Source organism: Diadema antillarum, unplaced genomic scaffold (genome assembly GCF_040938485.1).
Source record: "Diadema antillarum isolate AM-2024a unplaced genomic scaffold, OU_Dant_1.0 seq00000016_RagTag, whole genome shotgun sequence".
Lineage (NCBI taxonomy): Eukaryota > Metazoa > Echinodermata > Echinoidea > Diadematoida > Diadematidae > Diadema > Diadema antillarum.
In genome coordinates this window covers 127,912-155,862 of record NW_027271136.1, presented here as the reverse complement: position 1 = coordinate 155,862, position 27,951 = coordinate 127,912, and the positions used below count along the sequence as shown (strand labels likewise).

General features: G+C 40.4%; 1 protein-coding gene across 1 annotated transcript in view; it reads right to left on the bottom strand.

Moving 5' to 3' along the window:
* Nucleotides 1-15,427: 15,427 nt before the first annotated feature.
* LOC139725128 (uncharacterized) overlaps nucleotides 15,428-27,951 on the bottom strand; it is an 84,996-nt gene continuing 72,472 nt past the window's right edge. Inside the window, exons 3-4 of the mRNA XM_071636214.1 lie at nucleotides 18,881-19,017; nucleotides 15,428-18,211 (exon numbers count right to left, since the gene is read on the bottom strand). Of these exons, the coding sequence (XP_071492315.1) occupies nucleotides 17,520-18,211; nucleotides 18,881-19,017 (829 nt within the window). The 3' untranslated portion in view covers nucleotides 15,428-17,519. The remainder of the gene's footprint in view (nucleotides 18,212-18,880; nucleotides 19,018-27,951) is intronic.

The window sequence follows — 27,951 nt, the reverse complement described above, 5'->3', positions numbered from 1 at the left end:
AGGATGCTAATGAATGCAATATGCTGTAAATTACACTCTCATCCACTGCACAGTCATTTTGACAGAAACATATGCCTTTATTAGCATCCTGATATTTTCCCCTCATATCTAAACCCACAAAATTCACAAGACACAATTTCGAATTGGTTTACAGATTTATTACTCCGTTACTTTCATTAAATTCGTTTCTTTTTGTTCCAGAGAGCCCACTCTGTTTTTGTTTTTGTTTCGTTTTGCTTTTGTTTTCATTTCATTCATCATCATGTCAGTAAAGCCCTTGCCGATGGTGACACCCGCGTCCTCGTTCCACTTAACTTACCTGGTCGTGCCTCTATCTGCGATCGGCCCGGCTGCGTTCCCCTCGATCTCCCCTGCCCTCGAAGCTTGGTCAATAAACCGGAGCAATTCGATGTTCATATTTCTTTCCGACTCGTCAGTTTACACCCCGAGCAGCAACGCCTTTCTCGGAAGGAAACTCCCACGACAATGAAACTGCACACTCCATAATAACATTAAATCAATTCTTCTAGCTGCTGCAACCATGTTAGCCGTTTTGTTTTACTACCGAATATACTTTAACCTCTCTCCTCCCCCCCCCCCCCCCCTCTCTACATACTCATTCTCTCTCTCTCTAATTGACAACTGGTAAGTGTCTACTGGGACACATCCATCAAACCGGTTCTCACGAATTGCAAACCAAAAATAGTCGGCGTTACCTTGGTAATCCAGGAATACAAGTTTTTGACCGCTAACTTCAGGGCAACATAAATTACTTAGGCTTGCATAATTCCTTGAAAAAAGGTAATGTGAATTTGGTCCCTGATCAAATTTCACATTTTCTATCCCCTTAATTCCTTTCTAGGGGATTTCCCCGTAGATAGATGCTTAAAAAAAAAGTTCAAAGTTTGAAAGATGCATTATGTTCATGCTTACACGACGCGAGAGATGTCACAAAACATGTCCCCAATTTTTCTGCATGCTGCTCGTTTACGTTTTGAAGGTCAGACCACGTCTTGACGGCCATTCACGTTTCGACGACTAATTCGCGTTCCATACGATCGCCCACATCGTATCATGACGGTCCCTTCACGTTTTGACAGCCCATCCACATTTTAATCGCCCTTTCGCGTTATGACGATCGTTTCACGTTTTGACCACCCATCCGCGTTAGGATAACCCTTCGCGTTATGACGAACCTTTCACGTTTATTTAACGGTCCATCCGCATTATGATCGCCCATTCGTGTCATAACGATCCGTTCACATTTGGACGATACATCCATGTTGTGATCGTCTATTCGGGTTATGACGATGCTGTTAGGTTTTGATAGCCAACTCGCGTCATGACTACCCGGTCATGTTTTCACGGCCCATTCGCGTTACGATCGCCAATTCGCATTATGACGATCCTCTCATGCTTTGACGCCCATCCTGTCCGCGTTAGGATTTCCGTTACGACGATCCGTTCGCGTTTGGACGGCACAGTCATATCGTAGTGATCATCAATTCGGGTTATGACGATCCTTCAAGGTTTTAATGGCTAATTCGCGTTATGACGAACCGTTCACGTTTTCATGGCCCATCCGCGTTATAATCGCCAATTCGAGTTATGACGATCCTCTCATGTTTTGACGACCCATTCGCTTTATGACGACCCATTCGCTTTATGACAATCCTTTCACGTTTTGACGGCTTATTCGCGTTATGATCGCCCTTCCGCGTTATGACGATCCTTTCACTTTTTTGACGGCCAACCTACGTTACAACAATTTTACATGTTTTTGATGTAGTCACGTGTCATAATCGCTTTAATGTCGTCAGGAAGGCTATTCCGAAATTTGGGACAGGCGTAAGTAAAAGCTCCTTCTCCCCATGATCTAGTGACTTTAGGGACAAGTGAACAGAAGCATGTGATCACAAAAGTCTTGTGGGGGTGTAACTAGAGAGGTATTGTAACCTGGGGCAGAACCACATGAACAAAATGAAAGGCAAGCAAAACATTTGAAAACAATGCGATAATTACGAGGGAGCCAATGAAGCGACTGTTATGTGGGTGCGTTTGGTGGACGGTGTGACGAGGCGAGCTGCTGCATCCTGAAGTTTCTGCCGCTTGAACGATAAAGGCCGTGTCACAGCTATCCGGGCAAGCCTTGCGTGCGACTTGCAAAGAACAATTTTGACTACCCGGAGGTCCCCGTAGATGATCCGCACATGGCAGTACCTAGCACGTATCTCAACCGTAGTCGCCCGGAGGTGCGCACGCATATTTTTCTACCCGCAACCGTGTTTAGGCCCTGTCACACCTTTCCGGGCAAGCTACACGGGCTTGTTACGTGTAGGGATTTTCTAGCATACCGGACATTCCTGAGGGCGGAAAAGGATTTGAGCGAGTCAGCGCATGTGTCCTACTTGCTGGACGCGTTCTACTTAAATTATACTTGCGAGTATACTGTGTGACCTTTGTACCAGTCGCGTGGGGACTGACAACTCAGTGAAGGAATTCCTCTGATGGAATGGCTGAAATCCCACAGAATTTCATTATCTTGGTTGCATACGGGACTGCGAAGTGTACCTGCGTGGGAGTTACCTGGGATGTGCTGCCGCTACGGGCCTCCTACTGGCGTTCTGCGTGGACCTCTCCGGGCATTCCCGCGACTCACCCGGAAAAAGTTTTGGTCATGCTCAAAACTTGGCTGCGGTTAAATCGGACCTGCGCGAGCATCTCCGGGCAACTACAAGCGAGATACGCGCTAGATACTGTCAGGTGCGGACCAACTGCGGAGAGCTCCGGGGAGTAAATTTGTTTCCCCGCAAGTCAAGCCGCAAAACTTCCCCAGATACGGTATGACAAGGCATGAATGAAAATTGCAACCATTCTTGTTCGCCCGCTGAAAATCTTCTACGTGCTGGAAACTACCTCCTCGCCACAAGCCCGCGTAGCTTGCCCGGAACAGTGTGAAACGGCCTTAACATTCTGGGGTGAATTGTACAAGAGAGCGTTTCCGGAGTCAAAACGGGAGGAGATTAATTAACGCGTGAACTCATTTCTCGGTGGCAGACGTGGACAGATATTTCCGAATGAAGCTAATAATGCGTAATTGATACGTAACTAATCTACAGATATTAGAAATTTGATTAGACATAGTCATTTGCAATTCAAAAATCACACGAAGATTGCGATAAGTCTGAGCCCTGGAACCAAAATCAGAAATTCGCTTTTACCTGCCAGAGAGAGGCACTCCAACTGTGTGAGAATGGTTGGAGATGTATGACTGGAACCATTAATCGTCTCGCCCTCCACACCAAATGAACCGAGTACAAACTGTATGTTCAAGAGGATGGTTTATTGATCGTGTCGAATGGGGAGGTTAGATCCAGCGTCAAAAGAGACAAAAAAAAAACAAACAAACTAAAAACACAACCCTTTGCAATTTAGTTTGAACGAAAACAGTTGATTTGAAACTGGTCGATAGTTTTGGAGAGAATTGGTCAAGAGATGGTTTCTTCAACAAAGGAGTAAAAGTACGCTGACATGCCTTACTAGGGATTTTTTGTATATAAGAGTGACAAAATCGCGTCAGGTGTAGTACGTTGGAGAGTATCAAAGGAAGAAGAAGTGAGGTGGTGTTTCGTCAAGAGATAGGGTATACAGGTGGCTCTGACTTTCTCCCGAAAAAAGGTGAACAAAATATAGGAGCCATCTGCTGTCAGTGTGGGTAGGAAGAGGTGATAATTGACGACAGTTTAGAAGTCGGCTAGCCACAGAGAAGAGCATTTTTCAGTCATCTTTGCAGTCTTTAACAAGTCCCACTGAGTATGACCGCTTGGCTCTTTTCATCAGGGAATTGAGAAGATCTCGCCGGGGACGGAAGACATCTCTGTCGATCTGAAGGCTGCCATCCCACCGCCATTTCCTTTCGAGCTTTCAGCGTATACTCTTCTGAGTACGGATCTCAGCATTGTACCAAGGACAGTCAGTATGATTCCGAACTTTTCCTAACTTAGGAGGAGCATGGATGTCTAGAAGCTTCTCAGGTTAGAAGAGTAGCAATGAACAGCTAAGTCGATACTTTTGACAATTCCAGTTACAGGAGTCAGTGATGTTACATTCTGCAACATTTAGAGCAAAAGTCTTCCTGTCAATGTCCTTGATGTTACGACAGACATACTTAGTATGCCGACTTGATGTGACGAGGCCTGGCAAAGCTGAGCTTCGAGATGATGGCCGAGTGATCTGAGATGCCTGGAATGACCTGGGATGTGGAGCACAGAGTTTGATCAGCAGTGTTACGCACATTTATAACGGCATCGAGGATGTGACCCGTGTTATGAGAGTCAGATGTGACAAGCTGGAAAATGGCATGGCAGCTGAGAATGTCGTTGAACTTCAGTGTTCGGTGGGGTTGTGTTGTCCAGATGAATGTTCAAATCGCCAGTAAGTACAAAAGGTACGTGGGGTTCTGTACATTCGACTACCTATACAAAGTCTGAGAATTCCTCTTGAAAACGAAAGTCTGCCCACCAGGCGGCTTGTAGATAACTGCGATGTCCATAGAGCTGGATTCATTGGAGATAGTTGCGGACAAACGTTCAAAGCTGTTACCCATTTTGGATGACTTGATAGCATTGAGAAAGTCTCTAAAAAGAAAGGCTTCACCTGTCCACCATCCCGCTCGGAAACTCTAGGGTAATGTTTAAAGACAAATGAAGTGGGAAAAGGGTCAGCCACAACCGCATCGTCGTTGGACGACAGCCATGTCTCAGATATGCATACAAAATTCAAATTGCGATCAACAACAAAATCCTGAAAAGTTGTAAATCTATTTCGCAGCGAAAGGGCGTTAACAGAAGCAAATGTGAGGTATTCCCTAAGGCGACCACGCCCTTCCCTCATACCACGATGAGTACCCCCGTCTTCGACACGATCTGATACCGACAGATACCAGCCCACCCCAACCAAGCGGTTTTCCGCACGCCATGTTTCAGAGGTATAGCGATTACACACATTGAGGACATGAAGAGTTTGAATATCATAGGTGATATTAGTAGTCAAAGAATCATTTCAAGGTAACGAACCTCGAGAGACATGGCCAGGGTTTGGGCTGATGTCACCCGTTATCAGAAGAATACAAAATCGAGCTACTAAATGAGCATACTGCTGAATGAGAGTACTAGTACCAGTGTACTTGATCTTAAACTGTCTCACAGATGCATCACGTGAATAATGAGTGCAGTTACTGGTGCAGTACATGCATCAGTTGAATAACAATGACAGCATGCAGTAAATACAAAGGTTGTCAAGCTAGCCAACTTCAATAGACCGTTTCTGTAATTCATTACAGTTTATGGATGTTTCTTTTCCTACAGCCTTGTAACGAAGAATCTCATTCACCTGCTCCCTCCTATTAAGTTCCATATGCAGGAATTCACCTAGTTGTTGCGAGGTCGGGCAAGCCTCTGGCAAGCTGCCTTTGTGGTTGTTAAGAGCAACTTTTGTGAACAAAGCATGCATGAAATCTCAAGACATTACAGAACCGTAAGGCTGCGTTCACATAGAAGTATTCGGTATTCGATTCGATATTCGGTATTCGGTATTCGGGCACCGAATACACCATCACCCGCACCGTCAACTCACCATCCCATGCAGTGAGGATTTCTTCCTCCTGCATCCCAGCAAATCTTATTAACAATTTCTAAACTGCATCAGAATGTCAGTCTACATGCTTATTTTTGCTAAAGGGCAAATCCAGACCAAAATTGTCATTATTCCATAAACGAGAGACGGTATACGCTGCAAGAAAATCGAACAAGCTCGATTCCCACTTTGCTATACTTTTCGCAGCTATTCGTACTTTCAAATAGTGCCCTCCTATGTGAACCGGTGTGAGGAAATCCTATCGTTCGATTCAAGCTATTCGCGTGCCCTCGAAAAACGAGCCCGAATACCCGAATCGTATACTTCTATGTGAACGCAGCCTTATATTGTGAAGATTCGTGTAGCCGTGAACGCTGTGCACAACTATTGAGCTAAGGATATAACAAGCAAGTAAATGTGAAAATGGCTACTTGCTACAAAAGTAGAGCAATACAAGATCCACCATCATTATGAAGACTCACACGACGGTGTCGGCTATGCACGACTATTGAGCTAAGCATATAGCAGGCAAGTGAATATGACTACAGCCTACAGGGTTTCTTTTTTGACGGCTCATCCGCATTATGACGATCGGCCATGCATTCGCGTTACAACGATTCAAGTTTTGATGGCCCATCCGCGATATGACCGCCAATTTGCGTTATGACGTTCACGTTTTGACGACCCACCCGCTTATTATGATAGTCTATTCGCGTTATGACAATCCTTTACGTCTTGGCGGTTCATCCTCTTTGATGACCCATTCAGGCTATGGCGGTCAAATCATATTATGACGGTCTGTTCACGCACGATTCTGTCAATCACACTCATTCAGAATCGCGAGGGAATAGCCAATCTTGTCGCAATTCCAGAAACTCGATAGTTACGGCCAGACGATGATCCTTAACTTGAGGATAAGGTAACGTCGAGGATAAGCTCGTAGGTACGTATGGGGCGCAAAGTGTTGCATGGTTTCTTTCGTCACGAAATGACAATTTCGTCGACGAAATTGTCATTCTGTTGACGAAATTGTCATTTCGTGACGAAAGACACCATGCGACACTTGGCGCCTCATACTTAACTACGAGCTTATCCTCGAAGTTAAAGGACAAGTTCACCTTCATAAACATAAGGCTTGAGAAAATGCAACAATATTAGTAGAACACATCAGTGAAAGTTTGAGGAAAATTGGACAATCGATGCAAAAGTTATGAATTTTTTAAATTTTTGTGTTGGAACCGCTGGATGAGGAGACTTCTACAGCTTGTGAGTCATATGCGTACAACAGTATAAAGAAAATGTAAAAGAAAACTCAACATATTTTCACTTTTTTCGCATAATAAAAGAGCACTTGACTTGCCTCTTTCTAAAGGCAGGGGGAATAATATTACCCGTAACATTTGTCGGTAAGGAGTCAGGGGAATGTGTACTTTTTTCAAAAGATGGAATTTTGTGAAATTCTCTTTATATTTTCCTTATATTGTTGTACGCATGTGACATCTAAGTTATTCATACACTGCAGTAGTCTTCTCATCCAGCGGGTACTGCACAAAAACTTCAAAAATTCATAACTTTTGAACGGATTGTCTGATTTTCCTCAAACTTTCAATGATATGTTCTACTAATATTGCTTCATTCTCTCAATCCTTATGTTTGTGAAGGTGAACTTGTCCTTTAAGAATCAGTCTGAATTAACTATTATTATCTAAGGAAGAGAGTCGGACTGCCCATTAGTACTACTCAAGTAATTTGAAGGTTGTTGCGTATGACTTGAGCTTCCTTTTCGCCTCGCCCCGTATAAACGGTGCAAATTCAAGCCGAAGTTTACGTTGGTCTCATCAAGAGTAAAATCATGAAAGAGATTGGTGGAGGTTTCATGAAATTTGAACTGACAAGAACAAAGACATGGGACTTAAAATGTTTTACTCTCATAGCATTGTAGACCTAGTGTAAATCAAATGAGGCAATAATGACTTCATCTCACAATCTTATCCTCCATTGCCCTACTCACAACTCTTTGATACATTCCTTTTTAAAATGAAATAAAAAGAAAATGGGAACAAAATATATCCTGCACATCAAATTACTGTTGTGTTATGATAATCTGACAAAGGCATTTGTATGTGTGTGTGCGTGTGTGTGTGTGTGTGTGCATAAGTGACTGCAGGTGGGGAATCATCGCCCTAAAACATGCTCTCTGTGATATATTTTGTGAACAAACCAGTGGATCAGGGTTGAGAGGTTATGACATCGTCTATTCTCAGTCACATAATATCATGTAAATTAAATGGATATTATGTGACTTAAACGGGTTGCAAATATTATGCTTGCTTTGCAACCAAACATCACTGTTCATGGAAAACATGTGGAACTTTAAAAATCCATAACAAATTTAATTTATTTTATTTGACACTTGAATGAAATGTCCACCATTTTGTCCATGTGACTTTACTCTATTAATCATAAGAACTATATGAAATGCAAATGTGTGATGACTTGTGTTTATATCCTCCAAATCACTTGTGTGGCCAAAGGGACTAAATATGTGCCACATATTTCATAACATTTCCACTAATTTTGATATAATACACAACTTTGAAATGCACCTTTCCATAGACTGAGACTAACTTGCATGTTTCCCTGTTACTAATATGATTAAGAACAGTTATTGCAGCGAAACATTCAAGTTAATAACTAATATTATCACACCACTCACCTCGACTAAGTATCAAAAAAAAAGTGTCACACATAACATATCAGTGTAGTCACAAAATCATTTGACTTTATTGGGTCATTTTAGAAGGGGAAATATACTAATTCCGACATATCTGTTCACATGGTATTGCAAGAAGACAAGATATGAATTCCAAAGTAAAGGAGAACCTACACGGATGAATGAGGAATAACAAACACATATGATATTTTATGACTGCAGTTACCATGGCTTCAATGCACATCAGCATTAAGAGAAGTAGATCGAAGCTAAAAAGAAATTAAAACATATCACTTCCACAATCTCGGCATTTAAGGATGAATGCAACTTAGTCTTTTGTCATAAAAAAAAATACTTGCAATCATTCGTGCAAATCTTCTCTTTCTGTCTTTGCACTGATAGAACACCAGACATGTTGTCTGGTAGGGTTGACTTCATTTATTTCATAATGATCATTCCCCTCCCTGAAAATAAGCACAGCTTTTCTACCTTTCGTCATCTCAAAACCATATATCCTGCAAACCTTTGTCATCCTCATCTTTTGGAAAAAGAAAAGAAAAAGAAAAAGAAAAACCCACAACAAATAATTATGCCAGTTCCATTTTATCCTACTAATGGTCTTGTCTCACATATAATGATATGGTCCTCCAAATTCTGCAAATATTACTGTCAGAATTCTGCTTGTCCATGACAATAACACAACGCAATGAAATATTCATTCTTAACAAATTTGAACCAATTTCCCTCTGAGTGAATTTATTACCAGTGATTTCTTTTTTTTCCTGCTCCATCTGCCATCCAAATAAATGTTTGATAATAATATCATTCGCTCTCTCAATCTCCAGAACATTTTCTCTGACATTTTCCTCTTTATTCCCTTTCCCTGAAGTGGATTTATTGGGAGTATACAAAATCTCATTAATCACATCACATTACACATCAAATGGATTCATTGATATCCAGGTAGGGATGAGAAAAACATATTTTTGTTTCCTTTATTGAGCCGCCAAACAGGTCTGCTACTTGCCTTAGGCACATCATCTCCCATTTCTCATGACCATTTACTACACTTCTAAAAGAGGGCATACAGTAAGTGTCATGGTTCAAAGGATAAGCAAAATGTCAATATATCCATTTGGAATCTTTGGTCTTTGGCATGTGGCACACAGAGTCTGACTACAGACAAAAAAAAAAGGGGGGGGGGAACAAAAATGACTGAATCAAACTATAAAGAGCACGAAGAAAACAATTCTTCATTTTCATCAACAGTATCTGGAGACTTGTTTAAGTGAAAAGGGGGGAAACAATAGTCAAAGAAGCACACCAACACTAATAACATTTTCTCTTCATACTTGCTCCACAAAGTGCAGACAGTTTGTTTTTCTCTTTACAATTTGTCAATTTCAAAACATTCCTTTTCCTTGCTGGAGATGAATATATCAACATTTTGCAACATTTGCATATTTGAGGGTCCTATAATGAAAACAGCCGTAAACCCCCCAAACATGACAAACTTTCACACTAGAAAAGACTCCTCATGCCATATCCACTTAACTCCATTCTGATAAAGGAATGGGCACATGGTTTCATGTGTCACAGATTGCTGTAATGATACCATACTTGTAGTGAGTTGATTCTCCATTACTGACCATAGCAATTCTCAACAAAACTTTAACATTAACGTAATGCACTGATGCAATAAGTAATGCCAACTGAAAAAAAAAACCCACAGAAAAGAGCAACTACAAGCAGACACAAAGCGAATGAAATGTCCTGTGATTTGTCTTCATATCTACATACAAATGTACTTCAGAACTTATGTCACTTATATGCAACACTTGTGTGCATAATAACATTATTGACTTCATTTCTGCTCAGTGAAAGAAAAAATAAAATCTAAATCTCTGCTGATACATCAATAAACAAGGTATTGCATCATTTCATTTCTAATCACATAATGGCCAAATTTTACTTCTGAGTATTTTGCAAAATTACATCAAATGTGTATTATAAATAAGTGCTTTATGTACGAGTAGTTTTATTTTCCTTTAAAATAAATATGCTATCTTAATCTGCATATCTTTGCTGTCACTTTACAAAAAAAAAAACACGAATACATCAGCAAAACTTCGACATCAAAAATAGACTCTGCTAATACCACATGTTAACGAAATGGGTATCTCTGTATAGGCATCACATATAAGAGTTCTATACGAATTGTATTTCCAATTTGGTTATTGTTTGCACATTAAAAACAAAAAGCAACTGAGCATGATGATTAATTTCTCTCTTTATACATCAGCAGTTATAGTAAACACAGGTGCTTTGGCAAAGTTCACCAAAAATAAATCATTACAGACTGTTATGTACATAGCCTATTGAATGCTTACTCTACATTGATACATACATAACTGATATGTAAATGTTCAGAAATATAAGAGAAGTATACTAGAATATAAAATACTAGTAAACGGAGATGCAAAACTTCAAATGCTGTGTGACTGCTGTGTTATCAGTGCCTCCACTCCATTCACACACACTTGTGCACACACACACAAACAAACACACACACACACTTGGAATGTCACAGGGCAACACCAAACTAGTGCATCTCAAAGTGTGTTCACACTGGTGCTCCACCTTCCAGAATGAATCCCTGTAAAGTGAGGGCCAATTCGCCCCCCTCATTTCTTTCTTTTTTAAATACTGTGTTAACAGGAAAACAAAATCCTTTCATGCACCATCAATTTGCATGGGTTTTACCCCTCCTGGCCCCACTTCCAATCAAGTTTCTCAATGCGAGCCCTGTCTGATTCCCCCTCCCCCTTCACTTCTTGGTCAACCCTATGGGCCTGTGTCACTCTAGAAGGCAGAACACTGTTTGAATGTAAGAAGAGACAATCACTAGATGATACACATCACTTTTCAGAACATTCTATCTCATTTCATTTGACTAGGATGTAAAGATGATGAAAACTCCAAGCCCTTCCTGGTATATACATTCTATCACTAAATCAGAAGACTTGAGTATTACAATGACTTACATATCAACTTATTCTGAGGACATATGGGCTTCCACTGGAAGTGAACTCTTGCTTAACCCGTTCCATACTTAATTCTGAAATCCCCATAAACTTAATGCACAGGCCACCAGGTTCCCGTATGGAATGGGTTAATAATTTGTTTTTCTTTTTTCACAATATAAACCTGGCAGTATGTAGCACAGAAATTGATAAACTGCAATATACAATCATGCAAGAGCACATGTACCTTCACACACACACACACACACACACACACACACAGACATACACACGTAACACCCCCCCCCCCCCCCCCCCCCCATACACACTCACACATAAATGCACATATACACAATGCACGCAATACTGTCCAGGCCCTTCAGCATGAACCTGTGCCCTGACTGGTGTGTTATATTTTGTTATAGTTTTAAAAAAAAAATCATATTTAATCCTTTTTAATCATATTTTCCCCAGCACACAGTAAAGCATCAAGAGGCTGGGGCAAGAGACAACAGACCATACACATGCTGCTCTTGAACAATTAATTCTCTTGTGGCTCTACAACATGGACCTATCCTGAATCTTTATCATTTTCCTTCAGTAATCATGACCTTATTCATGTGCTTCTACACAGCAACTGAGGACATACAGAATTAGCTGTGTTCTCATTGAGTATGGATTTATCTCCCCCTGCCCACCCCCACCCCATCCTCCTTGGGCATTAGCAAATGAACACAGGCACACACACACACAAACACACACACATACATCAAATACAGTATACTGTAAAACATGATATATTCGCGGCATGAAATTTTCGCGAATTGGAGCCGATGGCCTTTTTGGCGGCATGAAATTTTCGCAAATTGCCACTGGCGTTCAATGCATATAGTGTAGACAAGAAATTTCGCATGCATTTTGATTTCGCGAATCTTGGCACTCGCGAAATTCGCGAAATTAAAATGCACGCGAACATCCCTCGTTTTACAGTATTCAAGGGGATAGGAATGCCATCTCAGTGCATGAACATCTAAAGGTGATCACACCAAATAAACTCTGTGAATCTATAGTCACACCAATGCATGAACAATGCAAGCAAATTCCACTGCTGGAAATTATTTGAGCAGTGAGATTGCTATTGATCAAAACGGGGTAGAAATAAAGATAATGAGGTCAATGGAACAACATCTGCTAATATCATATTTCAGAAGATCATAATTTCATATCACTTTACAATTGGGACAAGTTTGAAAAAAAAATGCCTCATTGAGACCATCACAACCTGTTTCTGTTGAACTCTAAAAATATGTCTTGAAGAATCCAGGGTAGTCAACATTCTATCATTCAAATAAAAGGTAATAAACATGTTTTTTCTGGAATAAACATTAACATTGTTTACAGCATATCACTATACGACCACAAGTGAGCATTATTGCAGAGATGTGTACCAAACATGTTAGGAGGGAAAAGAGAAGTTTTCTGGGGGGATGTTATTCCTTGTTTGGGTGGACCTCCAAATACCAGGGCAAGGGAGGGAAGAAAAAAAAAGGGGGGGGGGAGTCGAGGGAAGATGAACACGCCCTAAATATCTGTACTTTCCTTACATACACACAGCTACTGGCTGATTGGCTTGAAGTATCAATGCTATCTGTTCATCATGAACCATATGAATCATGAAGCATGCTGCTTATGATGATGGCTGTATTAAACCAGCCCCTCTATCTTGGCCTGATCAGCTGCCATCTGCAGGATGGCGTCTGAAAAGAACCTGTACACTTTCGTAGAGACACTCCTCGTAAAATCTACGAAACATTACACAATATATACTTTCTACCTCAAATTTAACATTATACTGACCTGCAAATAGATTTCTGGGACTTAACACAAATTTGGCATAACAATCTATAGTGAGCCACCGGGCACTGCCCATGGGGGAAAATTTGACTTTCTGACTGCAAAACCTGTTCATTACTGCACTAATTTAAAGTCTTGCTAGCCAGCACGACAAATGCGCATTAACATTAAGTAGCAAACTTTTGATACTGTATGCACCATAAGTGAGTCAAAATTTTCGCAAATCGTGACTTTGCGGCAATTTCGCGAGTGGTTAAATTCGCGATCATGGAGTACTGAACTTAACGGACAAATGTGCATAACCAATACGTCACATTCATGTTGAGATCAGAGTCAATTTTTTTGCGTGTCTTTAATTTCACAAATAGCACCCGACTCGCAAAATTTGTGAAAATAAAAACCTTGCAAAATATTAGGCGTATACAGTAGTTGACTCCTTGCTTACCAGAAATGGTTGTATTATGGACCAAATCTATGGGAAATTAGAGTGTCTCAATGATGATGGGTTAAATCAACAAGCTCAATGTGTCTGGAGGCATTACTGATGTTCACATTGCTGAATGTGAGCACAAATACATCTTCTCAGTATAATCACTCGGCACAGCCAAAGTAGGCTTTAAAATGGAAATGAGCAGCCAGTGTTTACCATGAGAACATGGATAGAAATCTCAGAACATGTGATAATTACCGCCTCAGTGATGGGCAAAGTGATGGCAGTGTCATGAGGGTCATATGGTCCCAGAGTTAAGGGTGTGGCAACCTCCTAAACATCGTGTGGTCATGTCCCTTTTGCCTCAGTCCCACACCCTCCTCTCCCCACCACACCTCAGGTCTCCCTTCCCCCTTCTCTCTGCAGCATGTCTGGCAAACATGTGTTACTCATAGAGCGGAACATTCATGTTCCGAGCAATCTGTGTGCGTTCGTGTGTGTGTGTGTCTCAAAGCGGTTACAATTGTACAGTTTACTGGCCATTATATCAGGTCACATACAGTATTGGATAGTTATTGAAAGCATATTGTACTAATTAAAAAAAAAAACACTTTATTTTTCTTTTCTATTGCAGGCCCTTTCAAAGAAGCTTATAAAAAAAAAGTTGTGGGAACATCCTGGATTTCTCTTTTGACCATGTTTGAAATCGAACAAATAACCCCCAATTCAATGGATTCTCACCTGAACACTCATTCACAATGGTGGATGAATCTAAACCAGCTGTCACAGACCATGGCATCCACATGTTTTCCCGCTAAACAGGTGGCCATCACCAAGAAGAACCCATAAATCAAAAACCAACTTATCGACCGAGTTATAGCACTCAGCAACAACAAAGAATAACTCCTTTCCCACAAGAAAAAGACAAAATAAAGAGAAATTGACACACACACACACATATGCACATTTAAACATTAAAAATCTAAAAAAAAAAAAAAAAAAAAAGAAATGGGGGGGGGGGGGGAGGGGAGGAAGCTTAGCAGTGTTGGTGGGTTGAGGTATATGCAAGCCACTGAGAAAAAAAAAGAATGGAAAAACTTAATCCATGTGGTGGCACAGGCTCCATACTTTGTGGTTTATGAATATGGCAAACATGTTTAACCATCACTGGCTCAGGAAAGGAGTATTATAAACTGACTGATTCACCCCCATGCTTTGCAGGTAGACGTGTTTATTGTCCTTTGCCCACAAATCTCTTTGTCTCGTTTCCTCAGGAAGTTCATATACCACCCACCCCAAATTAAGTCCATTTTCACGGCTTAGAGAGAGAGAGGATCTTTTTCTGCTGTTTTGTGGCAAAGAAAAGCTTGTTCTCGCTTCTTCTTCTTTTTTTCAAATTGTCATCAAAAATTTGCACAGCACTTAAAACATTTTCAGTTACGTTCTTTCCATGCCTAGTTCTCTGAGGTTACATTACTGAGTAGTTTATTCATGGGTGTGATGGGACAGCTTGTTTGAATTAATTCTTGATTGTGACACATTTCCTCATTTGTGGAATATTCTCTGCAGAGAAATTACTGATTTGAGTATTGACATTTCTGTGAGGCCATTAATACTTTGCAAAGGTACATTTTCTTTTACATGGCTGCATAACAAAACCATTTTAAGAATCTACATTTGGAATATCTTTATAGAATTACACAAAGTTTCTTCTTTTTTTTTGCTGCTACTCTTCAAAAAGAAAAAGCAAAAAAAAAAACCAACCTACCTGCACATTCAATCAAATGCCATGCTATTTGCAGACACACACACACACACACACACACACACTACCACAGAGCTGAGAGGAATTTAATGCAATCCTCTGCGTGAAAAAAAAGAAGGGAATTGTTGGGGGCCATGCAGCAGACTGTCTGCATCACTCTACATTTCAACAGCACGCCTGAAAAAGTACAAACAACATGCAATGCACACACACTTTTACATTGTCAACCATAACAATGTCATTCACTGAAAATAAATACTGCCAATAACAGTCTCGTTCAACTTGCTGATGTTCAGAAAAACACAACAACACACCAAATTCACAGTTTTTGGTTAAAAAGAAAAAAAAAAAAGGTTTCCCAACCTTTAGAGAATTTGTTCTCCATGAATTGAGTCAAGGAAAATAGCGCAATTACATTCCAAACTGCATTATCGTGCCACCTCAGCTACACTGCAGGTATTACCATATCAACCGTAAAAAAACCCTCACTCAAGCTTCATGTCCCACAATTTTTGAAACAGTTTCTGTCGCCTTATCTCCCCTACCCCCTCCCTAGTTATGGGGATAAACAATTAATTTGAAGGGAAATTCTCCGTGCTTTGGTTTGTCTTGAATGGAAAGATACTGTGGTCTGGAGAAGCAGACCATTTGTGAGGACAACATTAAAAAAAAAACAAAAAAATAAGATGTTTAGGAACACAGGTATAATAATGAAGCAAACATTGCCAATGCACTTGCTGAAATATATAACACCTGCACAAAACATAATACTACATATACCATGCAGTCAAATATCAGCTTGGTTTTATACTGTCTTTATCTTCTTCCTTTTTTGCTGTCTTTTCTTCCTTCCCTCGATCCCTCCTTCCTCTTCTTTCTTTTTTTTTTTCTCACTGTTTAATAACTATGAGGTGAAGCTGAAATAATTTTTATGCAAGGCTGGTCCTGTTGAGTGGCCAAATTTGGGCCAGATGACAGGTAAATTCCCTGATGAGAAACCCCAAAGGCTCCCCCTCCCCTCCCTACCTCAACACTCTAACGCCCCATGTCTCTTTGCCTACCCACCTGCAGAGCCTGCCTGCTCCCTCCCTTGCCGGTGTCGCACATCGACACCTCGCCCTCTGATCCCGCCTTAACCTGGCGGTGAACTCCCCTGCTCCTTTTTTCTGCGAAATTCAGCTGCGCCTGATTTGGCGCCAACGCTGAGGTTGAACTTGTGACAAATCGCAGGGGTGGAAAATGAGCGTGTGTGTGTGTGTGCTGACCCATAGATGGGCTAAATGAGGGAGAAGGTTCGTAGTTGCCACACAGGCTATCCAGGGTCCCCTTGTTTGGGGAGGGGGGAGCTTTTATTTTTCTGCTTTGGAGGATTTCTGAGCATGACTGGGCAACAGGCATCCACCTTGCTGTTTGTGCAAATAGGTGGAAAGGGATTGAACAAATGCCTTTTTCTCTCCTGCAGCCATGTGGAGCCAAAATGTTAGGAAAACTCACCTCATGAGACTGGATTACTTATATGTGACTTTAACAGTCTGCGTGCCACGCAAACATTTCTCTGTGGCGTTTCACATACTATCAGACAACATTTTAAATTATCATTACACCTATGACAGTTTCTTGTGTGGCATTAGACAAAAACAGAAAAACAAAGAAGAAAAACCCAATCATATGGAAACTAATTTCCAAGTTTACCTGAGTACTAAAACAGGTTTTGGCTTCAGTCAAAAACAGAGTCCACAATTAATGAACGAGATCTTTTCTCTTGACACATTACATAATACTGGCAAGAACACTGTGTTAGTGATATTTCGAATTTCGTCTGATGGAAAACAACATTTTGACATTTCTGAGATAAAAACATCATATACTCCATTTATAGTGCCAGCACTGTGATTGTCCTAAAGTTCGAACATTAGATGTCTGTCATTAACAATATCCACCATCACTGATATCATTACTGTTATGAGCATGAACAATGCATAATTTTATGTTGTCATCATCATCATCATCATCACTGTCATCTTCATTGCAAACATCCTTGCAAACATCAACACCATCCATTCATGCCATACTAACTGTCAGACCACCAAGCAAGCCTCTTTAGACATCCTGTACATCACTCCCGTATCTCATTCTTCGAGGGCTCCCATCCACACTACTGCCAGCATCCCCTACATCCGCATCATCCCCATCACCATGGTAACTGCCGGATGCCTCTCCATGCTGCATTGTCCTCATCTCTATCCCGTCCCTCTCCTGGACAGCGTCGTCCCCCCAGGAGCTGCTCAGCTTACGCAGGCGCTCGGTGGCGCTCTCCAATGACTTCTCCAAGCCGATGGCCTGCGGAGAGGCCGAGGCGGGGTTGACATCCACCCGAGGTGGTGTCTTGGCCTCGTAGGAGAACGGAATGGAGCTGGTGGATAATGCCTGCATCGGGGCTCCTGGCTCAAAGTTTGCACTCTGATTGGTGAGGCTCAGGCTGCGCACTCTCTCTGTCGACGCTGGTGGGAGGATCTTGGGAGAACCACCCTTGTGTGCGGGTCTCTCGTCCTTGATTAACGACACCGGTGGTGCCTTTGATGGTGCCAATGTAGGGGGAAGCATGCGTGGTGGCTCCGATTCTGCCGAACCGGAGGTGTATTTGGTGACGTGTTCAGGTCGGTCTGACGTGAAGGCAGAGGGGGAGAGAGCCTCTTGGGCCTGCTCTACTGGTGACTCTCGGTGCCTGGCGGCGCTTGGTGAGGAGTCGCGCCGTGATTGGGAGAGGATTGCCCGAGGTGTGCTTCTCTTGTCTGTCAAAATGCAGAACAACAAAAAGGTTTTACTCATTATTCACAATTACACAGCACACCTCATAAAAAAGACTAGCCTAGCCAAGCATGCACAGTGTAACATTGTAATCATTGATAGTTTATCAGTCTGAAACCCAAGTTTTTCTGCATCAGCTAAGAAGAAACAAAATATGGAATGTCATTAATCTGAAATTTTTTTCACTCCGAGTACTGGTTGTATAATTGGATATGGTCATTCACTGCATGAGCTGTTGATATACGCAACAGTGCATCTGTTGCAATTTTGTTAACTATGCAACAATGAACAAATGAAATTCATTGCGGACAAATGACTGGCATAGCTAAGACTGACACAAGACACAATAGCACAAAAAGGAAAACATTGAGAAGCATTATTATTCTGCTTTTAAAACATTGTCTGGCAGTGTTGGGAAGTAGTTTGACAAGTGCTCTTCAATAATGATATGCCAATGATTTTGCCGAGACAGGAATATTGTGAAAAACAAGGAGGATAGCAAATTAAGGCTGCAGAAGTTGCGTTAAACAACTGTTGGATGTTGGTACATTGTAATCAACACTTATGATGTCATTAAAAAGCCACAAAGATGGTTTTATGTTTCACTTTTTTTTTCTTTCCAAAAGAGGAAATCATATTGACCCCATCCTCACCTCCATGGTAGCTGTCTGGATGACCTTTTGACCTTGCACCCTGCTGGAGGTCCCTGGAAGTGGGTGGGGCCTGGTGGAATCGGGATGGGGCGTGCTGGGCGGGGCCTGCTGCTGGTGGACCTCCTCCTGACTTGGCCCTGAAGGGGAAACAAACACACAAAATAAGGATTGGACAAAATGCCTGAAGGAATTGTGCAGACCGCAGACACGTTTTTATAAAGAACTATGTGCCAGTGTGAACGTGGACATGTATTGGGGGAGGGGGGAAGAAAGTTGAATCTACATTGGTTACATGTTGATAGACAAAGAGGAAAATTGGAATTCATTGCATTCTTTACATGCAATGAATGGCTAAATAAAGAAGACAAATGGAATATGCCTGAACAAACCAAACGCTGAATGATGATGGTGCAGCTGCAGCTTGCAGACACCTGAAATATTCTTTAGCTTGAGCAGAGACTAATCTCTTCCACAAGAGCGAGCATATGTGTGTGTGTGTGTGTGTGCGTGTGTGTGTGTGCGTGCGTGCATGTGGTTATGCACATGGGGTCAGGCACCATCCAATATGATACCAATTATTAATGATATATGGGGCATCTAAAAAAAAGAATAGAAGAAAAAAAATCTATATACCGAAGTAGGTGCACTACGGATGATAATGGCCAACAGTGTAAATTGGCGGGCTAATTGGGGCAAGCGCTGGCTGATGGTCAAATCAGTGGGGAGGTTCAGACAAAAATAAGCCCCCCAGCCAATTAGGCGTACTCTTTTTTGGGGAGGTTATTTTTTATCAGTTTTCTTTAATTTATTGTCAGTGGGAGCTCACCTTGATCAAAAATTCATTCATTCTCATGGTAAACACAGTACTGAGCAGGTCATACCAGGCTTGTCCTCTTTGTGACCTTATGCCAATAAAAAAAAAAATAACAATGTCTGCACACTTAAAAAACACCCATCTGTACTCAAAGATATTTTGTTCTTCTCTCTGGTTACACACAGAGTTAGGAAAAAAATAACCCTAGGGGAGAGAAATGACCCTTGTCCAAGAATTGGGACTCTTTGGTCAGACAAATACTAGACAGATCCTATTCAAAAGAGGGCTGCCTTGTTCTGCAAAGTAGATCAGAATGGAAGAAGAGCATTTTGGTTTAGATTCCCATCTTAAAGCTTGGGACCATTGTTGATTAAGATACAGAAAAGTAGCAATCTATCAAATTAGAGCATATCAGAGTAGTTAAAGAAAAATTGGACAATCCATTTAAAAGTTATGAATCTTTATGCTTTGGTGCTATCATGGTTGGGTAAGACTAAAACAGTTTGTGGAGTCACAGTAGGATAATGATATAATGAGAACGACACAAAATTGTAATTCTTAATGAAATGCACACATTCCTTTCACCCGTTACTTCCATGATATAAGGTGAAACATTATCCTGCCCACCGTCTCTCTTCCTTCATATCTTAACAAATTTTTTCGGCCTGAAAATTCTGAAAGAATCCTGTTTTTGGTTCCCCAAACAATATTAGTAAAACCATACACCATTTTTATTCCAAAGACTACTATTAAAAGACTCTACAAGAGATAAAGAAGAAAAAGCTGCAAATTGAAAACATAGAAGGTCTGAAGGAATGCATTCTTATCTTCAAAAATACAGCGATTAAGCCTCATTTAATACAGATTAAAAGCATTATCAAGGAGCAGACATTACTCATACAAGTATCAAAATTTGTACCTCAACCTAGTTTTTCTTGATTGACATTGTCAGATTAATCCCTGGCATTCCTTACCACATTACAATGTTTCCCTTTTCCCCTTATTTTCTCCCCCCTCTCCCTTCTTAATGCTATAATCACCAATTTTACCACTGTCGTCTCTCCTTGATTAACCGGACCGATCTAATTTACACCTAGGTTTTAAAGTCTGGCTTTGGGCGAGAGGGAAAATTTGGCTCGTTAGGATGTCAGACAGCATGGCGAAGGATTGCCACTTTTTTCCCCCTCCATGGGGATGGGTAAGGGAGGGGAGGGAATGGAAAAAGGAAGTTTGTTTTTCAAGAATGGTCTGGACACAAGAACAGGGGCAAATTCACTGAATGCCTGTCCAGCCAGGGACCTGTTGCTGGAAACTATGCATGTATTTGATGTAACCGCAACTGAAAAAACAGGCAAGTTCCCAAACTTTGTGCTTAGTTAAACACAAGTGGGTTGCTGAAAGGATTTGCATTTGATTTCATATGCAAATATCAAATGCAATTTTGCATTTCATTCTGATCAAATGCAAAGTTGAGTTGATATTTGATAGCTAAAATCACAAACGACATTGTTTAAAAAAAGGGTGCATAAGACACAACTACGTACTTAAAATCAAACTGTCATATCACATTTTGGTTCATTCCTTATCATACATGAGCCTCCAGTGAGGGCCCTTTTCCTTCTTTCAGAATTTTGAAGAAGAAAAAAGCCTACAGATATCAACATCCAAATTGGCTCTTGGATGATTGCAGCAGCTTTCTAAAGAGTATATACCTCCAAGGACAGCTGTGGTCTAGTTCAATAAGACTACTTGGTATCACTCTCTCTTCTTGGTGGTAAATCCTATGCTCAGTGTTTCCTTCTGTAGCCAGTCTGAAATCTCTGCTGACAGCATTAACCTGCTGAAGACTAGCCCCGAATATACTTGTGGGTAGGTGTCTATGAGAAATGCAAAAAGAGCAAAAATCAGCCCGTCCTCAACTGGTTTAAGAATACTCCCCTCTAGCTTGCAGTCAAGTCTCATGTTAATTTCAGTATGATGCTTCATGCAAGTTCTGTGATCTATGCTTTACTTAAAACTAAATCATATTCATCATTCCCCCTCCCCCAAAGTCATGGATGCACTTCTGTGATGAACATTCCGAGACAACTACTAGTCTAATGTAAAAAGTGGTTTCTTTCGTGGTGGTTTTATTTTCGCGCTTTTCGCGCTTTGAGGTCGAACCTCGAATTTAACATCACGCGAAAATGTTTTAAAAAGTCGCACGAAATTAACCACGCAAGAAAATGTTTTGAACTCACCGCTTGTTACAACGCTATTGCGCACATGCACATACGAAGATTCCACGCAATGAGTGTACTGATGGTCAACACACACACAACGATACCGCGCTATGTGGGTACAAACATGTTATAATTTATAATAAAGTAATCGAGAGATGGGATTTCAGGTAAGACTGCATTTAATTTTAATTTCTATTTAACAAATAAAAGAATAATTGGATTACAGTTTGGGTTTTCATGTACAAAATAAAACAGTTTTTGCCGACCGCGAATTTAAACACACACGAAAAAGTCGAGACCGATGGAAAGCGCGAAAGTATCTGTATATGAAAGAAACCACTTTTACGGTACAAATGTACTTATATTTCTTGTTGCATTCATCTGAATAGTGCGCAGCTAGGCTGGCTAGTTGGATGAGTCACAGGAGTCTCCTTTGACCTTCACTTCTTGTTTAGACTGCTTCACCAGAACACTCTCATAATGTCATGGTAATTGTACATAAGAGAATAGCTCTATAACAATACTTTAAAACAAGTTGACCGATAAAAACTGTTTCAAATTAGGCTAGGATTTCAAAATGGTGCCAAAACTCTGAGAGTGATTAGGCCTATATAGATCTATAGGAGAGAGAGAGGAGTGGGGGGGGGGGGATTGAGGAAATATGAATAGAGAAGTAATGTAATTGAATGATAGGAAGAAAAAAAAAAACGCTTGCCAGTGAAAACCTGGCCATATTTCATGTGCAATCACAGTTGGAAATCTTTATGCCACCATTTCAACACATCAAGGCACACGGATAATCAACGGCACAGTTTAGTGTTAATATGAGATTTAATGATTGAAAATCATTTCATTCCCAATTGAGAAGGTAGATTGACTGCATACCGGTGAAAGAGCTATGAATAAAAATCACATTTCTTTTGCCTGAAGAACCGAGGCAAACACAAAAGCACAGACTGTTTTTGGTTCAACCGGCCTAGATTTACCAGGCTGGGCTCTGTACGTGACTGGAGTGTACCCCAGTGTACCTGCTGGGGGCATTTCAGATGTAATCTCCGCCAAATGTAATGCCATTTTTCTGGGAACTGCTTGTAGGTTGTCAAGCCAAGGACAGACAACCCTTAGAAAGAGGAATTAAAGCATGCATACATCCATCTCAAAATGCACTGATTCTGATATGTGCATATATAGCAAATGAAGTGAACTGCTGCAAAGGTGAACATTTGTGGGTCAGAGGGAGAGATTCTTAACAAATAGGCATACTGGTAATAGGGAGGTACATTGTGAGATCAATTTGGACAGCGGGGTGGGGTGGTGGAAGGAGGTTTTGAAGAGGGGTATGAGGAGGGGGAAAGGGACAAGGGTTTTTCTTAAAACTTTTAGCCTCCTAAAATGAGTAGGCCTACTCATGCAGTTTCAAGTACCAATAACATCTTTATACTATAGAGGCAGCACAGGAGTCAAAGAGTAGTGCTTATAATTGTCCATGATTAAATTGTTTTGATAAGTTTGGCACCTACCTGGTAATATCGACCTATAATGAGCCCATTCCCTTTACACCCACCTCCCACCCATCCCACAATCCACCATCACAATCAAACCAAGGAGGTACTTGCCTAGTACCTCCTTGATCAAACTGACATCTGGTTCATATATGCACAACAGTTTACAGACAGCTATTTGTCTCTACAGCCCTAAAGAACTACTTTGGATTTTTAAATTTGTCCCATTGGTCTGCTTTTGATAGAGGGCGCTTCTTGAAATGCTTGCAGGAATTTTTATTTGTGCCATGCTGAAGATTTTCTGGTTAACCCAAAGATTGTCTCTCAAACCCACAGTATGTTTATCATTCCAGTCACTGGCCGTTCATACGGCATGTGATGTCTTCTGTGAGACCTTACAGAGACACATTGATCCAGGGCTGGTACGTGTGACTCCTATGGATCGCTTTCACATAGCATACAGGGATATGTTCACTGGTTAGAAGCTAACTATCAATTTGACCACTGCCTATACAATCATAACCTGTGTGACTTTTTGCATGGGAACAAACAGGTGATTTGCATGATTTCCCTCCACAGCTGGGTCAGTGATGCCACATCAGACGTCTCTACTACTAGTACTAGGAATCAAATATTTCATAAAGAAAGTAAGCATACCTATTTTGACCCTCAAAATTCAAATGTAGCAGTGGTCTATGTGTGTTTGTCTTTAAAGAATTCATTCAGATGACAAACTATGACAAATATAAATGGAGGATTTCTGTTCCGCTGTGCCCACGGATGTCTTTGGTCATAGCAGTTGCAGTACTAGTAAAATTTCTCGCTCTGGTCCTCAAAGTTTCCATTGGTATAAATTCTCTCAATGCCCTACAAATTCATGATGTTAGGCGTAGAAGGAGCAACTGGTAATTCAGGACATTTGTCTTCTCCTGAAACACTCGTAATCCAATTTTCTCTACACATGTCGATTCCCAGGTAGTAGAAGCGAGCGATTGCCAACTTCTTTTTTTTTTATCCGTTAACCAGAACTGACAAAGGCAGGAAGAGAAGATAATCTAAACAACCCACTCCTTCCATTTCCTTGAAAGGAGCAATTCTATTTACTCAAGAACAAACAATAGAGCCAGGTAAGCTGCGATTCCACAATCAAAGGGAGCGAGTGGATTTAAAGTCCACTCTGCCTCTGTTTGTAACACCAATCAAGAAGGTGTGCATTCAAAACGATAGGAGAGGGAGATAAAGTAGGGGGAAGCAGGAGAGAGAGAGAGGGAGCAAGAGAAATAGATAGATAGGGACTTGTAAATAAAGACAAGCGATGTATGACATCCCATGGTTTCTTAAAACAGACAGCAAGAGCCATTCAAGTAATTAAGTGCATATTCCACTTATCAGGCTGGCTACTCAGAAAAACCCGGGACAAAGTTGACTCCTCTGCCGAGTTAAATTGTACACAGCTAGAGTTACTCACATACTGTAAAACGAGAAATGTTCGCGGGCATTTTAATTTCGCGAATTTCGCGAGCGGCAAGATTCGCGAAATTAAAATGCACGCGAAATTTCTTATCTACACTATATGCACTGAACGCAAGAAGCAATTCGCGAAAATTTCTTGCTGCGAAAAAGGCCGTCGGCTCCAATTTGCGAAAATTTCGTGCCGCGAATGTATCATGTTTTACAGTACTCTCTTCCCCTTCTCTATACTGCAGATAAAGGCATCATTCAAGTTGTGTATCAAAAACCTCACATCAAACTAAAAGTTTACAAACCAGACAAACGTATCTGAAACATCCTCAATAAAATCAATGAGTTTTAGCTCTCTGACACTGATTAGCCAGTTATGAATGAAAACAGGCAAATGAATGCATCTATTTTGTACATTGGGGTACTATATACAATGACATTTGTAATCAATGAAATATCAGGTTCTGTTACTCAAAGCTATCATTTCATCTCATGATATAGCAGATACCATTATCTGCTATATCACAATGAAAAAAGATAATCTAGATATTATCTACAAGATTATCTAAAAGATTATCTAAAAAGATTCCTCCAATGAATAAAAACAGGTACCTACAATGTATGTACCTCGTAAAATGATGGTGAGTTCAGTGACCATCTGTAACTTTGGACTGGTCAATCAATGCATATCCAGTAGATTACCACACTACACATGAATGATTCATATATCTTATATGTTTTGTAAATCACTAATGAACGTGGGCTGAGCAAGATGAGGCAGAACCACGTCTGAAAAAAGTCAAGTGGCTGACACCATTGGGTTTCTACAACTTGTGTAGTTCCCTGACAAAAGGCTAGGCCTGCCTTTGTGTGGCTTAGGCCTCAGTGTCGCAACTTCTGTACAACGACAGGGCTGTGTATAGTTAGGCCTAGCCACTAGATCCTCATCTAATATTTAGTCATACTATGTTCTATATTCAAGTTGATTTTGATAGAGTAAAACATAACATATACGACAGTGAAATTGTCATCATAATTACATTTCTTTTTTTAATAAGAAGGGTGTTGAATTCTAATGATCCATATATGCACTGAAAAAAACTATGAAAATGGTCTGGGTGACCTATACAAATAAGATGAGTGGACCAAATACCCTCAGTACATCATAACATTTTTTTTTTCTTAATGTCACTACTTTGTATTTCTTTTTTAACCTGACATAATGTCCTTGGTTAAACCTTACTTTCACACATGCTGTGTGCATCAGTTTCTTTTTTTATATTTGTATATTCATGGAAATCAAAATTTTGTGATATTTCAGCCAGGCGTTTTCCCCAAAACGAGGGTGGAACTTACAGAGAAAACCCAGCAATATGTATTGCACACCCTCGGCTAATTTAAACGCCATAATGACAGGACCCTGGTAGAAAATCCATGTTCCTGGAATCCGCTGCCTGTGCCATTCAACAGCTGAAGGACAAATTAAGTTGACGCTCTATTTTTTTTTTCTTTCTAGTTAACAGGGAAGGCTGCTAAAAATGCATTACCTGCTATTTCAAGCATGGACCTTGATACTCTTAATTACATGGCGAACCACATCGATGAAGTTAAAACAGCATTTCATGTGTGCTACCAGAAGATAGACATAGAATACTTAAACACTGATAACCCCAAGGTCATGTATTAGTGTTGGCAATTCAGACTCGTTCATTCCTCAGATTAGCATCTATCGATGATGACTGACCAAAACCAAGGGCAAGAGTAGAAATCATGACCTATACTTCTGTGGTGCATTCAAAGATGATGACCACAAATATGGCACATAGTTTCCTCTCTATGGCAAGGTTAGTCACATATACGGCTGTAACCAATTTGTGCTCAAAGAGAGGGCTACCACCCTCATTGTACAAATGTGTTTTCTTTTTCTTCTTTTTCTTCTTCTGCTTCTTCTTCTTCTTCATCATCTTCTTCTTCTTCTTCTTTGGATCGGCGTTTTGAATCAGCGTTTCTATCGAAATGAGCATGAATGCAACGGCATTTTGCATTAATCACGTTTCAAAAGCCTGATTTTGGCCCCCAAAATGGAAGCATAAACGCACCATAAATCAGGTTCCAAATATCCTTTCGCATTATAAATGAAGTTCTAGTAGATTTGTTTTTCACATGGTTGTCTTTAGACATTGATGGATGTATGAAGACAGAGAGTTATACAGGGATGGTGAAAAAAAAGATAGATAGATAGAAAGATAGATAGATAAACAGATAGATAGACAAATAGATAGATAGACAGATAGATGGAAAAAGAAACAGAGAGGGGAGATGAAAAGAGATTACTTGGAAAAGAAAGAAAGAAAGTGATACTTAGTGCACTTCAAGTACACAAAATTGCTTCAAGAGCCATCATTCAGCCATTAGTCAGAATTAAAACAAATGCTTCCAAGAGGAATTCCGCTTATTTGATGAAAATTGACTGAGATATCCTAAACAAAGTGATCCTAATAATAGGTGGGACTCACCCTTTATTAGGATTGCTTTGTTTTACTTTGTTTTTGATATCTCGGCAATTTCAAAAGCAGTTTTCATCAAAACAAACTTTAAATTCCTCCTAGAATTGTATGCTATTTGATATTTCACAAGTGTTTTTTTGAACTATCTCACAAAATATTAAAAGCGCAATCCCATCTCACCAAAACTATACATCCCTTTAAAGGGATGGTTTAGTTTTCGTTGAGATATGACTTCAGGATTCTAACTTTTTTGTGAGATAATTAGACACCAGTTATAAAACACAAAAGAGCATACAATTCTAAGAAGAATTTGGTTTATCTTACGAAATTTGGTTCTTGAAATGGCTGAGATACATAAAAAAGAGAACAGTCCTAATAAAAGATGGGACCCACCCTTTCTTAGGACCTCTTTTTTTTTTTACTTTGTTTTTGGATATCTCACCCATTTTGAAACCGATTTCCATCAAATAAACTTTAAATTCTGCGTAGAATTGTATGCGATTTAATATTTCATAAGTTTTTTCTAACTATCTCACAAAAGTTCAAAGCTGAATCCCCATCTCAA